The 15,184-nt window shown below is 49.3% G+C and overlaps 2 protein-coding genes across 2 annotated transcripts in view; one reads left to right on the top strand and one right to left on the bottom strand.

Annotated features, from left to right (window-relative positions):
* Window positions 1–9,914, bottom strand: SEC14L3 (SEC14 like lipid binding 3). Its single transcript, XM_006213504.4, has 12 exons — window positions 9,861–9,914; window positions 8,902–8,977; window positions 8,602–8,645; window positions 8,423–8,482; window positions 7,207–7,395; window positions 6,180–6,275; window positions 5,495–5,555; window positions 4,229–4,312; window positions 2,497–2,603; window positions 1,996–2,135; window positions 1,727–1,896; window positions 1–902 (listed from the first exon to the last, which is right to left on the bottom strand). Exons 1-12 carry the CDS (start codon window positions 9,912–9,914, stop codon window positions 781–783), a joined length of 1,203 nt encoding a protein of 400 aa, XP_006213566.1. The 3' UTR covers window positions 1–780.
* A 2,404-nt stretch (window positions 9,915–12,318) lies between these two features.
* The window catches only part of LOC102543550 (P protein-like), a 127,218-nt gene continuing 124,352 nt past the window's right edge, over window positions 12,319–15,184 (top strand). Inside the window, exons 1-2 of the mRNA XM_072952828.1 lie at window positions 12,319–12,377; window positions 12,988–13,037. Coding sequence (XP_072808929.1) covers window positions 12,319–12,377; window positions 12,988–13,037 — 109 coding nt within the window. The remainder of the gene's footprint in view (window positions 12,378–12,987; window positions 13,038–15,184) is intronic.

Below are 15,184 nucleotides of genomic sequence, written 5' to 3'. Positions count from 1 at the left end.
TGACAGCTGTGTTGTTTGTTTTCATTATTACCAGGCAGCAGCTCAAGCCAGACATGACTTCCTTTGCTTCTAGGAAAGTGCTTTTAATTGCTTAAAACACAGTTGTTAATTCCAAGGGAAGGCAGCGAGGGTGGGAGTGATGTGTTGGGGAAGCTGTGTGCCCCAAGTCAGATGAAGCCTTCTGTAAGCATCTCCTACCTACCCAGGAGGGCAGCCACTGCCAGAAATCTGGGGGCTAGATCACCTGGGTCTCCAGGAGAGTCCCACTCCATCACAGCCCTGTCCCTGTCCGAGGTGCTGAAACCTGCCCTGGTAGACTTCTCATGCACACCCATGAATCACCTGCTCCATACCTCCATTCAACTCCACAAGTATACACTGAGTATCTACTATACCAGGAGTAGAAGTAAAAAGAATTTAGACACACCTCCAACCCAATTTGCTGATAAATCAGAAGAAATTCAACCACACACAAATGCCTTAGAAGAAGCAAGGACGAAGGCTAGGAAATTCATTTTCCCATTTCTTGGGTTTTAAGGACACCCACCTCTTGCTTTTACCCTGGCTTCCTCCTTTTCTGCAGCCTCGGCATCCTCCAGGGCTATGCCTCTCATACCTTTCCTGATCTGACCATTGCCTATGAATTTTCCCCAAGGTAGCCCTTTCTCTACTCAGTAATGTAACAGAGTCAAGAGGACTGACAAGTAATTTCTGGGGGGGAGAGTGAGATATATCAACAGAAAGCAGAGGGTCAGGGGTCTCTGGTGAGTGAGGGGCTGCCTAGACAGTGGTGAGCTCCTCGTCGTATTTCTGCATGCCCTTATCCGGGAGCAGCACCTCCACCGTGAAGCTGACCTTCTTGGCGTGGACAAAGCTATAGGTGTTGTCGAAGCGCAGGACATCTGAGGGGACAGATGGACAGATGGGTATGCGTCTGGCTTCACACTCCCTGCACCCTGCCCCAGCCGTGGGGGAGGACAGGCTGTAGTCCCACTTCCGTGTTTGCCAGGCTGGGCCCAGTTCCTCTACTCCTGTTCCTTTCCCCCTGGGAACTGCCACGCCTGAGCAGGGCCTGTAAACAGACGCAGACCTCCTCCTGGCACGTGCCCAGCCTGGCTTTAGTTGCATCAACTTCACTGAGAACAATGGCTACTGCATCCTATTGTCTCCACACCTGGGAACTCACATAATGGGTGTGCAAGGACAGCAGCTGGGAACATCAGAGGCCTCCCAGACCCCTTAGGTGAAGTAGGGTACTGGGTGAGGCCTGCACATGCCTTCTGCCCCCTCACAAGCACCCTGAGAGACAGAGGTTGTAACCTCTGCTTCACAGGGGAGCAAACCAAGGGTCCCGGCTGGTAAGACTTTTGCCCAGAGTTATGTAACTACAAGGCGGACATGGGACCCTGGCACCACACTCAACTGTGTGACTCTGGATTCTGATTTACCTCTCAGAGCCCCCAGTTTCCTCCTGGGGAAAGTTGCACCTGCCCTATTGTCCCTTGCCTGGGTCCTGTGGCCCGAGTACTGTCAGTCCCTTCAGGGCCCATTTGTCTCTGGTTCTTGGCACATCATACGTGCTCTTGAGTGTGGACCAAATGAGTGACAGTATAGATGAATGGCACTGACCTAAGCTCAATGTCACTACCCCTCTGTTTCTTCCTCTAAGCCATGGGACAGATAGCTCCAACCTTCCAGAGCTGGGACCCAGCCAGGGCAGACTTACAGACACCAGCTTCTGGGCAGGTGAGGCTCCCGTCCTCGGGTACCATGTGGGCATTATAGCGCTGGCTGGGTAGCACCTCTGTCATCTCCCCAGCCCGCTGCCGCTCCCCCATCTTGGTCTTCAGGAAAACACCAAAGCCAATGTCTGCACCATCAGATGAGAACTGCCACCTGTGTTGGGGGAGGGACAGAGACAAGTTGCTGCTCAGTCTGACGGGTCCCCGAGGGGCTAGGGCCCAGCCAGGGGTGGGTCAGTAGCCTGTCCCTTACCTGAGGATACAGCCTGGGAACAGGATCTCGTACTCCACCTGGTGCGAGGAGCCTCGACTGATCTGCACCAAGTGCTCGTACTGAGTCTTCACCTGGTCCCGCACGTACATAGCCTTGGGGATCTCCCCACCATAGTTGATCTGTGGACAAGGAACAGAATGGGCTTTCTCCCCTCTTGTTCATGCTCTTTCATGCTGTTTCTCCTGCCTGAGATGCTTTAACCACATCCTGCAGTACCTGCTTATCCTGTCCTTCCCCACTCCCAGGGGAAGCCTCCTCTGACCCTCCAACCTGGGTCTGGGCCTCTTCTTGAAATTCTCCTTCCAGCTCATCCCTCTGGATCAAAATGTCCTCATTTCTTGCTCTGTTAAGGCAGGACTGGCACTTATTCAATACCTGGCCCACAGGAGTCTCTCCATAGACATTTGTGGAATGAATGAGTAGGTGAGAAAGAACCCAGCTATACTCCTCTTCCCTCCCCTGTCCTGGGGCTCTTCATACCTTAGTTAAACATTTGGGGTTCCCATCTGGATCGGTCAGGGTCCCCCCAAAATAAGCAGGCAGTTCCTCAGGACTGATGAGTTTTAGCAAACTTTCCTTCCAGTTGCCTGTGGGCAGAGGAGTTGAAGGGTGATTATTGAGCATGGAGGGGATGCACTCCTACCAGGAGGACCTGAGCCTGGGGAGAAGCCCTAAGGGAGCTAGGCTGCCAGGGCCAATTCCTTAGCTACCCAGGCCTCTGGCTACAGAAAGTATCTTCCAGCATCATGTTGATATAAAAACATGTTTTCCCCTAGCTAATGGCTTTACACATTTTTGAGGGTCTTCCAGTCATGAGAAGTCAAGATAAGAGTTATTTAACTGTCTCAAGGAGACTTTAAAGCCCAATGAGGTCTTTACTATATGGAAATATAAAAAGCCCAATGAGGTCAAGGACTTGTTGGGGGCCATACAAGGTGCCAGTGGCATACCCAAGTCAGACCTCTGGGTGGAAGACGGATGGCCCTGTACCTTTGAAAAGACCTTCCTCCTTTTGCTTCTTAATCTCCTCAGCCATAATACCCATTATTGTTCTTCATGCTCTATGCAAAGCTCTAAGTGTTCTGGGTCCCCGCTGTCCCATGGCCCCAGCCGCATAACCAACCTGGGCTATCCCCGCCTGTGGTCTTGGGAGATTCCTTGATACCAGTGGGATGAGAGGAAAGACCACAATGCTTGGCACACCAGGGCCACGTGCACAGAGCCCTGTGCACCACCAAGTGGGGCAGAACCTTGGACTTGAATCTGGAATATGGCAGTTACCCACACTGCTCCAGGATTTGGGGGCTATTTTGTGATCCACCTGGTTCCCTACCCCAGTGGAACTGGGCAGAGACAGAGACTCAGGTATCAGGAAGGGAGAGAAAACAAGGATTTGTAAGATTTATACCCATTCCCCCAGGTCCTTAGACCACCTGATTTGATGATTTGACCATTCTGCTAGTGAGAAATTATCCTCCAAATTATCAGGTCGCTGTTTGATTTTAAGAACTATTTCTCCTCTCTTTTTCTTTCTCTTTCCCTGTCATTAAAGTAAATAATTTTACCTACTTATAAAAGTAGTATATGTAATTTAAAAATTTTTAAAAGTACAGAAATATAAAAAATAAAAAGCCACCTGATTTCTTGCTATCCACAAACCAGCATTTTGTTCTATTTCCTTCTAGAAATACATTTTTGTTTTTACAAAAATAAGATCATACTATCCACACCACTTTATAATCTCCTTTTAACTCAATGGCATTTCCTACGACATCAAATCATTTTTCATGGCTGCCCAATAATCCACCAAGTGGATGCATTGTGTTTATTTATCCAGTCCCTTCTTATTGAGTCTTCCTCCTCTGAATCACATCTCTTCCTGCTCTTCTTCCTTGTCCTCCTCAGCCCAAATTGCCTTTAGAAGCACTGAAGTGATGAGTATTAAAAGGAAACTGAGGCCCATAGCCCAGGGGTTGACTAGAAACCAAACTGAAACTAGGAAGAAGACATGGAGGCCTTAGTCACTGAAGAGGTATGGCAGGGAGTAAGGAGGAGGTAACTGAATAGACTCTATAGAGTAAGACACCCTTCATCTTTGAGAATGAGGCGCCTCTGACTCTAGGTGATGCCTGTACCTCTGGCTGGTGTGATGGACCAAACTTACTCCAAAGTTCATGCACAGAACTCAGAGAATGGAGCTGAAACTACTTACTTCCCAACACTACAATTTTCCTGCGAGTGTCCTCACTCAGGAAGGGCTTCATGAGGTTGTATCCCACAGGGAACAGTTTGGTGGCTGGAGAGATATAAGCAAGTATAATGGTAAAAATAATTCCATTGGGCCACTTTCACCATAACAGTCATAGTCAACAATATGGAGGAATCATGAATTACTTTGGCAAGTTCCAATGCCCTGCACCTGACAAATCATCCAACCAACTGGTCAGTTAAAACAACAAGCAGCCAACTAACCAACCATCCAATCAACCAATATATCAAACAGCTAACAAACCAACCAACAAATAGCTAATCAATTCACCTTCTAACCAGCCATCAATCAGCCTACCAACCAATCAGTCAACCTACCGAATAGTCAAAGAACCAATCAACATGTCTGCCAATCATCAAACCAATCAGCCAATTGAACAACCACCTAACTACCCAAACAACTGCCTTTTCCAACTAGTCAACCATTCAAATAACCAACCAGCCAACCATTCAAACAACCAGTAGTCAACCATCCAAGATCCAACCAAACAACAAACCAGCCAACCAACTAACCAGTCTGCCAACTGCCCACTCACCCTCATAGCCAACCAAAATGCTAACTAGTTACTCAATCAGTCTACCAAGTTAACAACCATCCAACGAACCACCAGTCAGTCATCTAGCCAGCCAGCCAACTGGCCAGTCAACTAGGCAACCAAGTAAGCAATAAATCAACCAGTCAACCAATCATCTAACATACAGCCACCTTTCCATCCACCCACCCATGCAAAGAACAGCCACCCAAAAGCCTATTGAGTTTCCACCTGGTCCCAGGCCTGTGAGGGATACATCAGAAGTGGAGAAACAGAGGTCTTGTCTTCAAGGAGCAGGCAACCCAAGGAAATCAGGATGAACACACACACAAGACAACTGGAGGCCCCAGAAGGCAGTAGATAGGAAAGGTCAGACTGGGCTGAACCAGCTGCCAGTGCCAGAGGCAGTTTAGGGAGGGAGAGATCAACACAGTGGGAGAAGTGAGGAGGGATTCCTGGAAGAGCTGGGGTTGAAGCTGACTCTTCTTGCAGTAAAACCAACCATGGAAGTTACAATTTATGGACCACTTACTCTGTTCCAGGCACTCTGAGTGATGTGCATGCAGCCAAGTAACCAACCTGCTTCACTGCTACTCAGGGAAGAAGGCACTATTACTGCTCCCAGGGTATAGATGAGGAAACAAAGGCACAGGGGAGTGAAGTCATTTGCCACACACCTTTCACAATTAGCATGGTCTTCAGGGTCTCTGGATAATTCTCTTCAAGGAGGCCAAAGAACTGTGGAATCAAGGAAGACCCCATCAGAGCCCACACCCCTTCTTCTGCTACCCCCATCCAGAGGGCTGTGAAAGGTTTCCCTTTCTTCCATCACCTCCACTGGCCCCTATGTTCCCACAGCCCACCACGGACTATTGCAACCACACCCGAATAATAATTACATCATCATAATCATTTTTAGAGTAAATAGTACAGCAATGGGAGTACAGTAATAGTAATGACCACTGTTTATTAAACGTTCACAATTTGCCAAGCACTGTGTATACACTTTACATATCAACTCACTTAAGTATCCCTACATCCTTTTGAAACTCAGACTGTCAGTAGCCCCATTTTGTGGGTGAGGACGACAAAGCATGGAGGGATAAAGTGACTTGCCGGAGTCACAGAGCTAGGGATGACAGGGCTGGGGAGGCTTTGTCAGAAGCTGGCCCCTGGGGTCTCAGTACAGTGTTGCCCCTGAGGCCTCTTCCAAGAAACATATCTCTGGGTCCTGAGTTCCAGTGATGGGGCCCAGGGAGACCACCACATTTTACCAAATCCTGGCTCTGAGTGAACAGCAAGGTGACACCAGACCAAACTGGTCGTTAAAGCAAGCAGGGCGCCCAGGGGCCTTCTCCTCACCTCCTGGTACACTTCCACCAAGGGTTTCCAGAAGTGCTTCAGTCCCAGGCCTTCACAGTCAAATATCATCACTATGGTCTCAATCTTCCTCCCCAGCTGCAAGGATGAGAGCAAAGATCAGGGTGCAGGCTCAGAACTTGGGAGGTCATGACCACAGCACGTGACCCCTCAGGGCTTCTCCCAGCCTCTTACTCTGTCCTCAGGAATGAGTGGACAAAACAGGGAATGCATTTACCAGCCATCCACCCACCATCCACTCACCATCCATCCACCATCCACCCACCATCCGCCCACCATCCATTACCTATTCATTATCCACCCAGCCATCTGTCCATCTGTCCATCCATCTGTTAATTGACTCATCCATTCATCAATTCACCATCCATTTTCAAATTCATACTCCAATTCATGCATCCATCCATTTGTCCAAATGATATGATTAAGCATCTATTTTGAACCAGACACTGAAAGTATAACATATAAGGCTCAATCATGCACGGCTCTTGTCCTTCAGGAGTTTACAGTCTGGTTGGGGAGACTGATAAGTAACCAGGTCACCGCGGTCCCGAGGTGAGTGCTCTGATGGGCCAGCACAGGAGCTGTGGAAACACATCTCAACCCAGACAGGGGCCTCAGAGAAGGTGACAGTTTGAAACCTGAGAGATAGATAGGAGAGAGCCAAGGGAGGTGGGGGAGGTAGGTGTGTGCAGGGGTCCAGGTTATCTAGACAGAAGGAACAGCAGAGGCCAAGACTCGGAGGGAAGAACAGTGTCTAGCATTGCTGAGAAATATGCATTCGGCCCTGTATGCTGGCCGTATATTTGTATTATCTTGCTTAATGTTTGCAACCATTATTTATTACTGTCCCTGCTTTGTAGGTGAGGAAACAGGCTCAGAGAAGTGAGGTGACTTCCCAAGGTGGCACAGCTGGGAAGCAGCAGAGCTGGTGTTTGACCCCAGAGCCTCGTGACCGTGACACCAGAGAGCACAGGTGTGTCCCTGGGACCGTGTCCCCTGGCAGCCTCACCCGCTGTGTCTGCAGGTCACATTCGTGCAGGATGCGCTCACAGTCTCGCATCTTGGTCTTGAGCAGATCCTGCTTGGTGGCTGAGAACAGCAGGCCCTTGGGGTCAAGTGGCCCGATGATGTCATACCACACGGGGCAGCCGTCACGGTCATAGCCACACAGGCCCCCAGGCATGTACTTCTGGACCACCTGGGCATGGAAGGACACACAACACTTGGCATTATGCACCTCCGAAACTCCCAGGCAGGTAGCCCAAGCCTACATGCACCATGATACTAGCACTGCCCCTCCCCTGGAGGGTGGCACTGCCGTCCAAGTGAGGAAACTCAGGGGCTTGCAGCGGGGGACCTTGCTCACAGCAGGCACATGGCAAAGCCAGGCCTCAGCCAGGGCTGCTTGAGGCCTCTGGGCTCCTTAGTTCTGCCCCAGTGCCTCCCATGTCCCTTTCCATAGAGAGGAGTTAGGCTTAGTGACGAAAAACATAGATTCTGAAGGTCAGCAGACCTGGTTCAAAAACAGACGCTACTGCTTCCCTGCTGTGCATCCTTGAGCAAGTGATGCCACCTCTCTGAGCCCCATTCCACCTCCTCTGTTGAGGAAAGTCCCCAGAATCACACTGGAAAGCACTGTGCCTGGCCCAGAGCTTGTGCTCCACAAATGAAACTAGGACTGTTGCTTTACTGAGACACCAGTGGTGGGACTGTTTTCCCCAGCTCCTTGGTGGGCTAAGTTTCTTCCCCACCTAGATACAATGCTTTGAGCAAGGCCCTAGGATGACGGCTCACTGCCATGATCTAGCTGTGGTGGTGAAGAGCCTGGGTGTGAAGACAGACAGGCTTGAGCTCAAATCCTAGCTCCACCTTGGGGCTGTGGGACTCTGGGGAGGCTGCGGGACTTCGGGGAGGCTGCTTAACCCCTGCTGGGCCTCAGTGTCCTCATGTGTACAATGGGGGCAATGGTACCTGCTTCATGGGGTTGTGAGGATTAAATAAGCTCATGCAGGTAAAGTCTTAACTCAGGCCTGGACCTCATAAGCCCCCAGGAAATAGTCTTAATTATCGCCGGAGAGGTGCCTGCAGGCCTGTGGGGGTTGGGGGTTCCACAGGCCTCTCAGTCTTGCTGGCCTTCACTCATGGCTCCCAGTGGTCCAGAAGCTGCTTCGGTGGTATGTCTGTAAAACTCCAGGGGGGTGTGCATGGTGGTGGTGTTGGCTCACCTCGGGGGGCTGCCAATCAAGGATGTGGTCAATGTCCATGGTCTTCCGGAACTCCATGTACTGAAAGGGAAATGAGTGGTAAGACCCCAGATGGCACCCATCACTTCTGAGGAGGCTCAAGGCATGGGCCACCCGCCAACAAAGTCCCTCACCAAATTTCCAAGGGGGATGGGACTCACCTTGCGGAGCATGGCCTCTGATTTCTGCAGGTCGAAATTCCGAGCTGTGGGAAGATGGAAGGAAGGCATGGGGTGGGAAAGAGGCTGCCTAGCAGTCATCTTGTCCTGGTCTTGGGTAGTGGGGAGCTATGGAGGGCATGGGGCTCTCCTTCCTGCCCCCTCCCCTCTCCTGGACCTGAACATGTGAATGAAGACGGTGTGGTCGGCTCCTGAGAACCACGGGTCCTCATGGAACAGTTGGTTGGGACCAGGCCCCTCTCACTGCCCCTTCTCCCTGACTTCCCCCATCTCTGCCCTCACCTCGGAGCCAGCGCAGAAGGAAATAGTCATCCGGGTTGGGGAGGGAGGGCAACACGTCCTGGACATTTTCTCGGAACTGGGAAGAGAGATGTCGGTTGAAGAGGTTTTCATGCTGAGCCTTGGCTCCAGACTCGGTGATTGTTTTCATCTTCCCTTCTTCTCTTCCAGTGCAGTCTGGCCCACAGTGATGGAAGGACGGGTGGGCAGATGCATGGGTAGTGAAGAGAAAGAAGAAAGGATGGATGCATGCAAAACAAAGGAGAAACCAATGAGTGGTGGATGGACAAAAGGAGAGGTGGTTGAAGTTAGTAGAAGAAAAGGGAGACTGGTGGATAAATGGCCAAAGGAGGGCTAGATAGTTGGGTGGGTAGGGGAGGGAGGATGGATGGAAGAAAGGATAAATTGGGGGTGGGGTGGACCAGAGTATGGATGTATTCTTAGTTCTTTCCATGTGTTAGCCCACCGAGGCTTCTGTCTTTTTTCTATCTCATTTTTCACAGAAACGTGGTTAGTGATTATGCGTTCTCTGCCCTGTTGACCGTGAGGATGACAACACACCCCGCCCCGTCTCTCAGCTCTTACAGACAGGCCATCTTTCAGGGTCCTAGGGAGTGAAGGGGGACAGTCAGAGGGCAGACCATCCGCATCTCAGGCTTCCCCCTGAGGGAAGGTGGGGACGGGGCATGTCAGATAAAGCTCTCTGGGTCTGGCTCCTGGATGAGATGTCGGGCTTGATCTGGCACCACTCTACAGCCTGGAAGCGGTGCTGTTCCCTCAACCCCTGCCATGGACGGGGCTGACGCCACCAGGCACCATGCGACCTGACCCTGGGTGAGGTGACAGCAGAGAGACAATGTCATGGACGTGTTGAGCCAACAGACTGGAGCAGGGTTCCAGCCACCACCACCCCTCCACCCCGACCCCGGCCCTGGCCCTCAGCCCTTTCCTCCGGCTCTTACCGTGGCCAGGGTCTCTGCCTGCTTGGGGCTCAGGTCTCCGACTCGGCCACTCATGGTGCTGGGTGAGGCTCGAGGAGTGGGATCCACTGCAGGCAGAAGCTAAGCCTTGTCTGTGGCCCTGACCGAGCGGGGCCTTTTGCCCCTACTCCTGGGTGTGGCTCTAGGCTCCTCCTCCTTGGCCAACTGTTGGATTGCACATTACATAACTGGGATTAAGTGAGGTCCCGTGCTTGGCTCTGGGACTGTTCTAGGTGGCAGGCGGGCACAGGAGGGCGTGCCAGAGGTCCCCTGCCAGGTGGAGGAGGCTGAGGGAGTAAGGCTGGCCTCTCGTGGATGGGAGCCCAGGCTGGGTGCTTGTAGAACCCTGCTCAGTGCTCTCAGGCCTCCAGGGAAGGGGGTAGTTTCAGGGGGAGTGAGGACTGCTCTCTGCAGGCACCCCTTCTCTCTGACCCTCAGTCTCCCCATCTCACTAGTGAAGAGACCGCCACATCTAAGGTTCTGCAAAGATCATCCTCACCCAGCTCTGATAGTTAAAAGTCAGGGACTTGGTCAGTCTAGTAAACAGTTTATTCACTTTTTCAGGGTGGGAAGCTCATTTCTTTTTGCAACAAGTGTCCATATTGAAGAGGAGACAGGCTGGAGCAGAAAAAAGGAACTCAAAAATGTGTTCTTACTGAAGGTTTGTTTGTCCACAGAGCTGACAACTATTTTTCTGTCTTTCAAATTCTATCCTTTGGTGATGGCCCTGCAGCTTCAATACAGAGAAGGGCTGAGCACCGACCCCTGACCCTGCTGCCATCTCTTCTCATTGCTCAGATCCTGAGGACTCGGGGGACCCTGGGCCCTAAGGGGCAGGTGGAGCATGCTGATGTCCTTGGGGCAGTGAGGGTGCTTCTTGGGATTTTAAACACCTGATCAGTGAAGGGCATTTCCCTTGTATGTGAGGTGATAAGGGAAGCCAAGAAATTTCTCCCATCCTTTGATTTCTGTCGTGGTACCTGAGGTTCCCCCATCCCTGCTCCTCACTCCCCTTTAAGGTGACATCTTGGAGTGTCACTTGTGTCTTTTATAGAATAGGGCTATTAATGCTTGCCCTGTCCACCTCACATGGTTGGAAGGAAGATCTAGTGAGACACATAGACTGTCACGGGTCGTGCATGTCTAAGGGATTATTCTCCAGCTGTCAGAAGCTCCTAGGGAGCAGAGGCTACATTGTCAGTGACTGTCAATAACCTATAAAGAAACCAGGGGCACATCTGCTTGAGACTCTAGCATGGCCATGTGGCTGCATCTTCCAGGCCTGGAGAGGGTCCACAGGGCCTAAAACTTAACCCTGGTTTACCCTCGGTCCCAACAGCTGAGCTAATCCACGCCTCTCCTTCCAGGACTCTTTCAGGCCCCCTACCCCCAGGACATCCTGGGTCCCCACCCCTGGGCTATCTTGGGACATTTAGGCTGACAACTCCTTGCTCTGGGCCCCCAACAGAGCTGGGCCCAGAAGGAGAAGGGGGGCCGTCTTTGGCTCTCTCCCGCCATCTGGGGAGCCGCTGAGTGCCCTCAGGCGCAGTTAGGTAACTCTCCATACCCTTGTCCCGCCCCACTTCACATTCCGGCCTCTTTCTGCAAAGCCCCCGTTGCTACCCACACCCACCTCCCGCCAGGCGGGCAGCATGCGGAAATTGGGTTCCTCCACCGCCCTCTCATTAGCCCCTAATCCTGCCCGTTTCTCACCAGTCTCCTTTCTCTTGCCCTAATCCCTCTAATGTGAGGTGCCCCAGTTACCACTGGGGACATCAGAGGCTGGGCAGGGAGGGCCATGAGGAGGAGTTGGGGGTCCTTCCAGGAGCTGTCAGCCTTCAGAGACACCCCTATGTGTTTTTCCTGAGCCAGACCACAAATAGACACAGAGTACCTACTGTGCGCACACATCATCATCGTCTATGGCGCCGTCCACTGGAACTTTCTGCGATGATGGAACTGTTCTGTACCTGGGCTGTGTCCTACTGGACATCACTGGAAGCCAGCTGTCACATGTGAAATGTGGTTAGTGAGAATGAGGAACCCACGTTTTAATTAAATTAAATATTGATTAATTTTACTTTAAATTTCCCCATGCTTGCGGCTATCATATTAGCATAGATCTACTGCGTTTATCAAAGGCTTATTACATGTCAGGCCCCACACTAAGTGCATCACCTGATTTAAACCTCGGAGCCCCCTGGGGGTAGGTACCATTGTTAAGACCACTCAACAGACAAGCAAACTGAGGTACAGAGAAATTAAGTAATTCATCCAGAGCTAAGCCCGTGCAATTAACCACTTTGCTGTCACGCTAGAGGCCATCCCACCGTCTCAGCTCCCTAATCAGGGAGAGGACCCAGGCACAGAAGTCACCCCAAATGGGATACAGGTGGCACCGAGCAGACCTTGAAGAAAGGGAGGATGTCAATTAGCGGAGATGGGAGTAGAGGAAAGGGCATCCCAAGTGGAGGTGATGGCGTGGGCCAAGGTGTGGAGGTGAGAAAATGGAAACCACACGGAAGGCAGAGCTGAGGATACTACAGTAAATTGGGTCCCCGCCTGCACGGAACTCATAGTCTCCTATTTTTTTGGAGCATTTCCTCTGTGCTGAGAACGTTACATCATTGTCAAACCGTTTGGAAACAGATAGGGATATCCCCATTTTATAGTCAAAGATATGAAAGGTCAGAGAGATTATGAAACTTTTCTGAAGTCACACAGCCAGGAAATGGGAAGTTAGGATTTGAACCCAAGCCTGTCTGGTTCTGGAACCTGTACCAGAACCACAGCCCAGCTCTGCCTTCCCCCAGAGGGCTTAACATTGTGCCTGGAACACAGTAAGTGCTCGATAAAAGGTCTAAATCATCATCGTGTGTTAGGAGGCATGCATCCACCCACCTTGGGCTGCAGGGTGTCTTGAGGCCAGTAGAATTTAATCTCCCTCCTTCAAAACAAAAGCTTCTGCAAAGGAGAACCACCCACAGTACATGTCTTCTCCAAGTCCTTGTTTGCCAAGCTCTCAGGGGACCGTGGCAACAACCAACTAACAACTGCAGGGTACAGACAGGGCCACCCACTCCACACCCTGGAACTCCTTGTCCCACAGGGGATTGGTTACTAAGAAATGTGAAATGCTGTTCTACCAGAACCAGTTGGGTGAGTATGGAGGGAGACCAGGGGGTACAGGAGCCTCACCGTGGGGCAAGCACTGTGGGCAAGAAACAAACAGGGGTGGGATTCAGACCACAGGGAGGTGAGGTGGGAGGGCCTATAAAGGGCAGAAGAAAGGGGAATGGGGTTGGGGTGCCTCACTAGAGACCCAGTGGAGCTCTGGGCACCACTCTGGGACAGTCTGCTTTTCCCCTTCTACCCTTGGGCAGTTTCATCTCTCTTTTTTTTTTAAATTTTTTGGAGATAATTAGGCTTATTTACTTATTTATTTATTCATTTTTTAATGGTCATCTCTTTTTTATTAAAATTTTTTCTTAAAGTGTGATACAATTCACACATCTTAAGTTCACCATTTTTAAAGTGTACAATTCAGTGGGGTTTTTTTTTTAACAGTTTTTATTGATTTATAATCATTTTACAATGTTGTGTCAAATTCCAGTGTTCAGCACAATTTTTCAGTCATTCATGGACATATACACACTCATTGTCACATTTTTTTCTCTGTGAGTTATCATAACATTTTGTGTATATTTCCGTGTGCTATACAGTATAATCTTGTTTATCTATTCTACAATTTTGAAATCCCAGTCTATCCTTCCCACCCTCCACCCCCCTGGCAACCACAAGTCTGTATTCTCTGTCTATGAGTCTGTTTCTGTCCTGTATTTATGCTTTGTTTTTGTTTGTTTGTTTGTTTTTGTTTTTGTTTTTTAGATTACACATATGAGCGATCTCATATGGTATTTTTCTTTCTCTCTCTGGCTTACTTCACTTAGAATGACATTCTCCAGGAGCATCCATGTTGCTGCAAATGGCATTATGTTGTCGGTTTTTATGGCTGATTAGTATTCCATTGTATAAATATACCACATCTTCTTTATCCAGTCACCTGTTGATGGACATTTAAGCTGTTTCCATTCTTTTGGCTATTGTAAATAGTGCTGCTATGAACATTGGGGTGCAGGTGTCATCCTGAAGTAGGATTCCTTCTGGATATAAGCCCAGGAGTGGGATTCCTGGGTCATATGGTAAGTTTCTTCCTAGTCTTTTGAGGAATCTCCACACTGTTTTCCACAGTGGCTGCACCAAACTGCATTCCCACAACCAGTGTAGGAGGGTTCCCCTTTCTCCACAGCCTCTCCAGCATTTGTCATTTGTGGATTTTTGAATGACAGCCATTCTGACTGGTGTGAGGTGATACCTCATTGTAGTTTTGATTTGCATTTCTCTGATAATTAGTGATATTGAACATTTTTTCATGTGCCTTTTGATCATTTGTATGTCTTCCTTGGAGAATTGCTTGTTTAGGTCTTCTGCCCATTTTTGGATTGGGTTGTTTATTTTTTTCTTATTGAGTCATATGAGCTGCTTATATATTCTGGAGATCAAGCCTTTGTTGGTTTCATTTGCAAAAATTTTCTCCCATTCCGTAGGTTGTCTTCTTGTTTTACTTCTGGTTTCCTTTGCTGTGCAGAAGCTTGTAAGTTTCATTAGGTCCCATTTGTTTATTCTTGCTTTTATTTCTTCTAGGAGAAAATTTTTGAAATGTATGTCAGATAATGTTTTGCCTATGTTTTCCTCTGGGAGGTTTATTGTATCTTGCCTTATGTTTAAGTCTTTGATCCATTTTGAGTTGATTTTTGTACATGGTGTAAGGGAGTGTTCTAGCTTCATTGTTTTACATGCTGCTGTCTAGTTCAGTGATTTTTTTTAAAGTATATTCACAAGACTGTGCAACCATCACTGCTATCTGTTTGCAGAACATTTTCACTCTGCACAAAATACCCTGTACCCATTAGAGGTCATTCCCCATTTCCTGCATCCCTGCTCCAGCCTCTGGCAACTCCTAATCTTTCTATTCCTGCAGATTTCCCTATTCTGAATATTTCATATAAAACGACTCATACAGTATGTGACCTTTTGTGACTGGCTTCTTTAAATTAGCATAATATATACAAAGTTCATCCATGTTGCAGCATGTATCAGTACCTCATTCCTTCTTATGGCTGAAAAATATTCCTTTGTATAAATATACCACATTTTATGTATATATTCATCAGTTGATGGACATTTGTGTTATTTCCACTTTTGGCTTTTATGAATAATGCTGCTATGAACATTTTTTGTAGAAG

The sequence above is a fragment of the Vicugna pacos genome, chromosome 32, assembly GCF_048564905.1.
Source record: "Vicugna pacos chromosome 32, VicPac4, whole genome shotgun sequence".
Lineage (NCBI taxonomy): Eukaryota > Metazoa > Chordata > Mammalia > Artiodactyla > Camelidae > Vicugna > Vicugna pacos.
The sequence above is the reverse complement of the archived record's forward strand: the minus strand, read 5'-3'. Positions and strand labels throughout refer to the sequence as shown.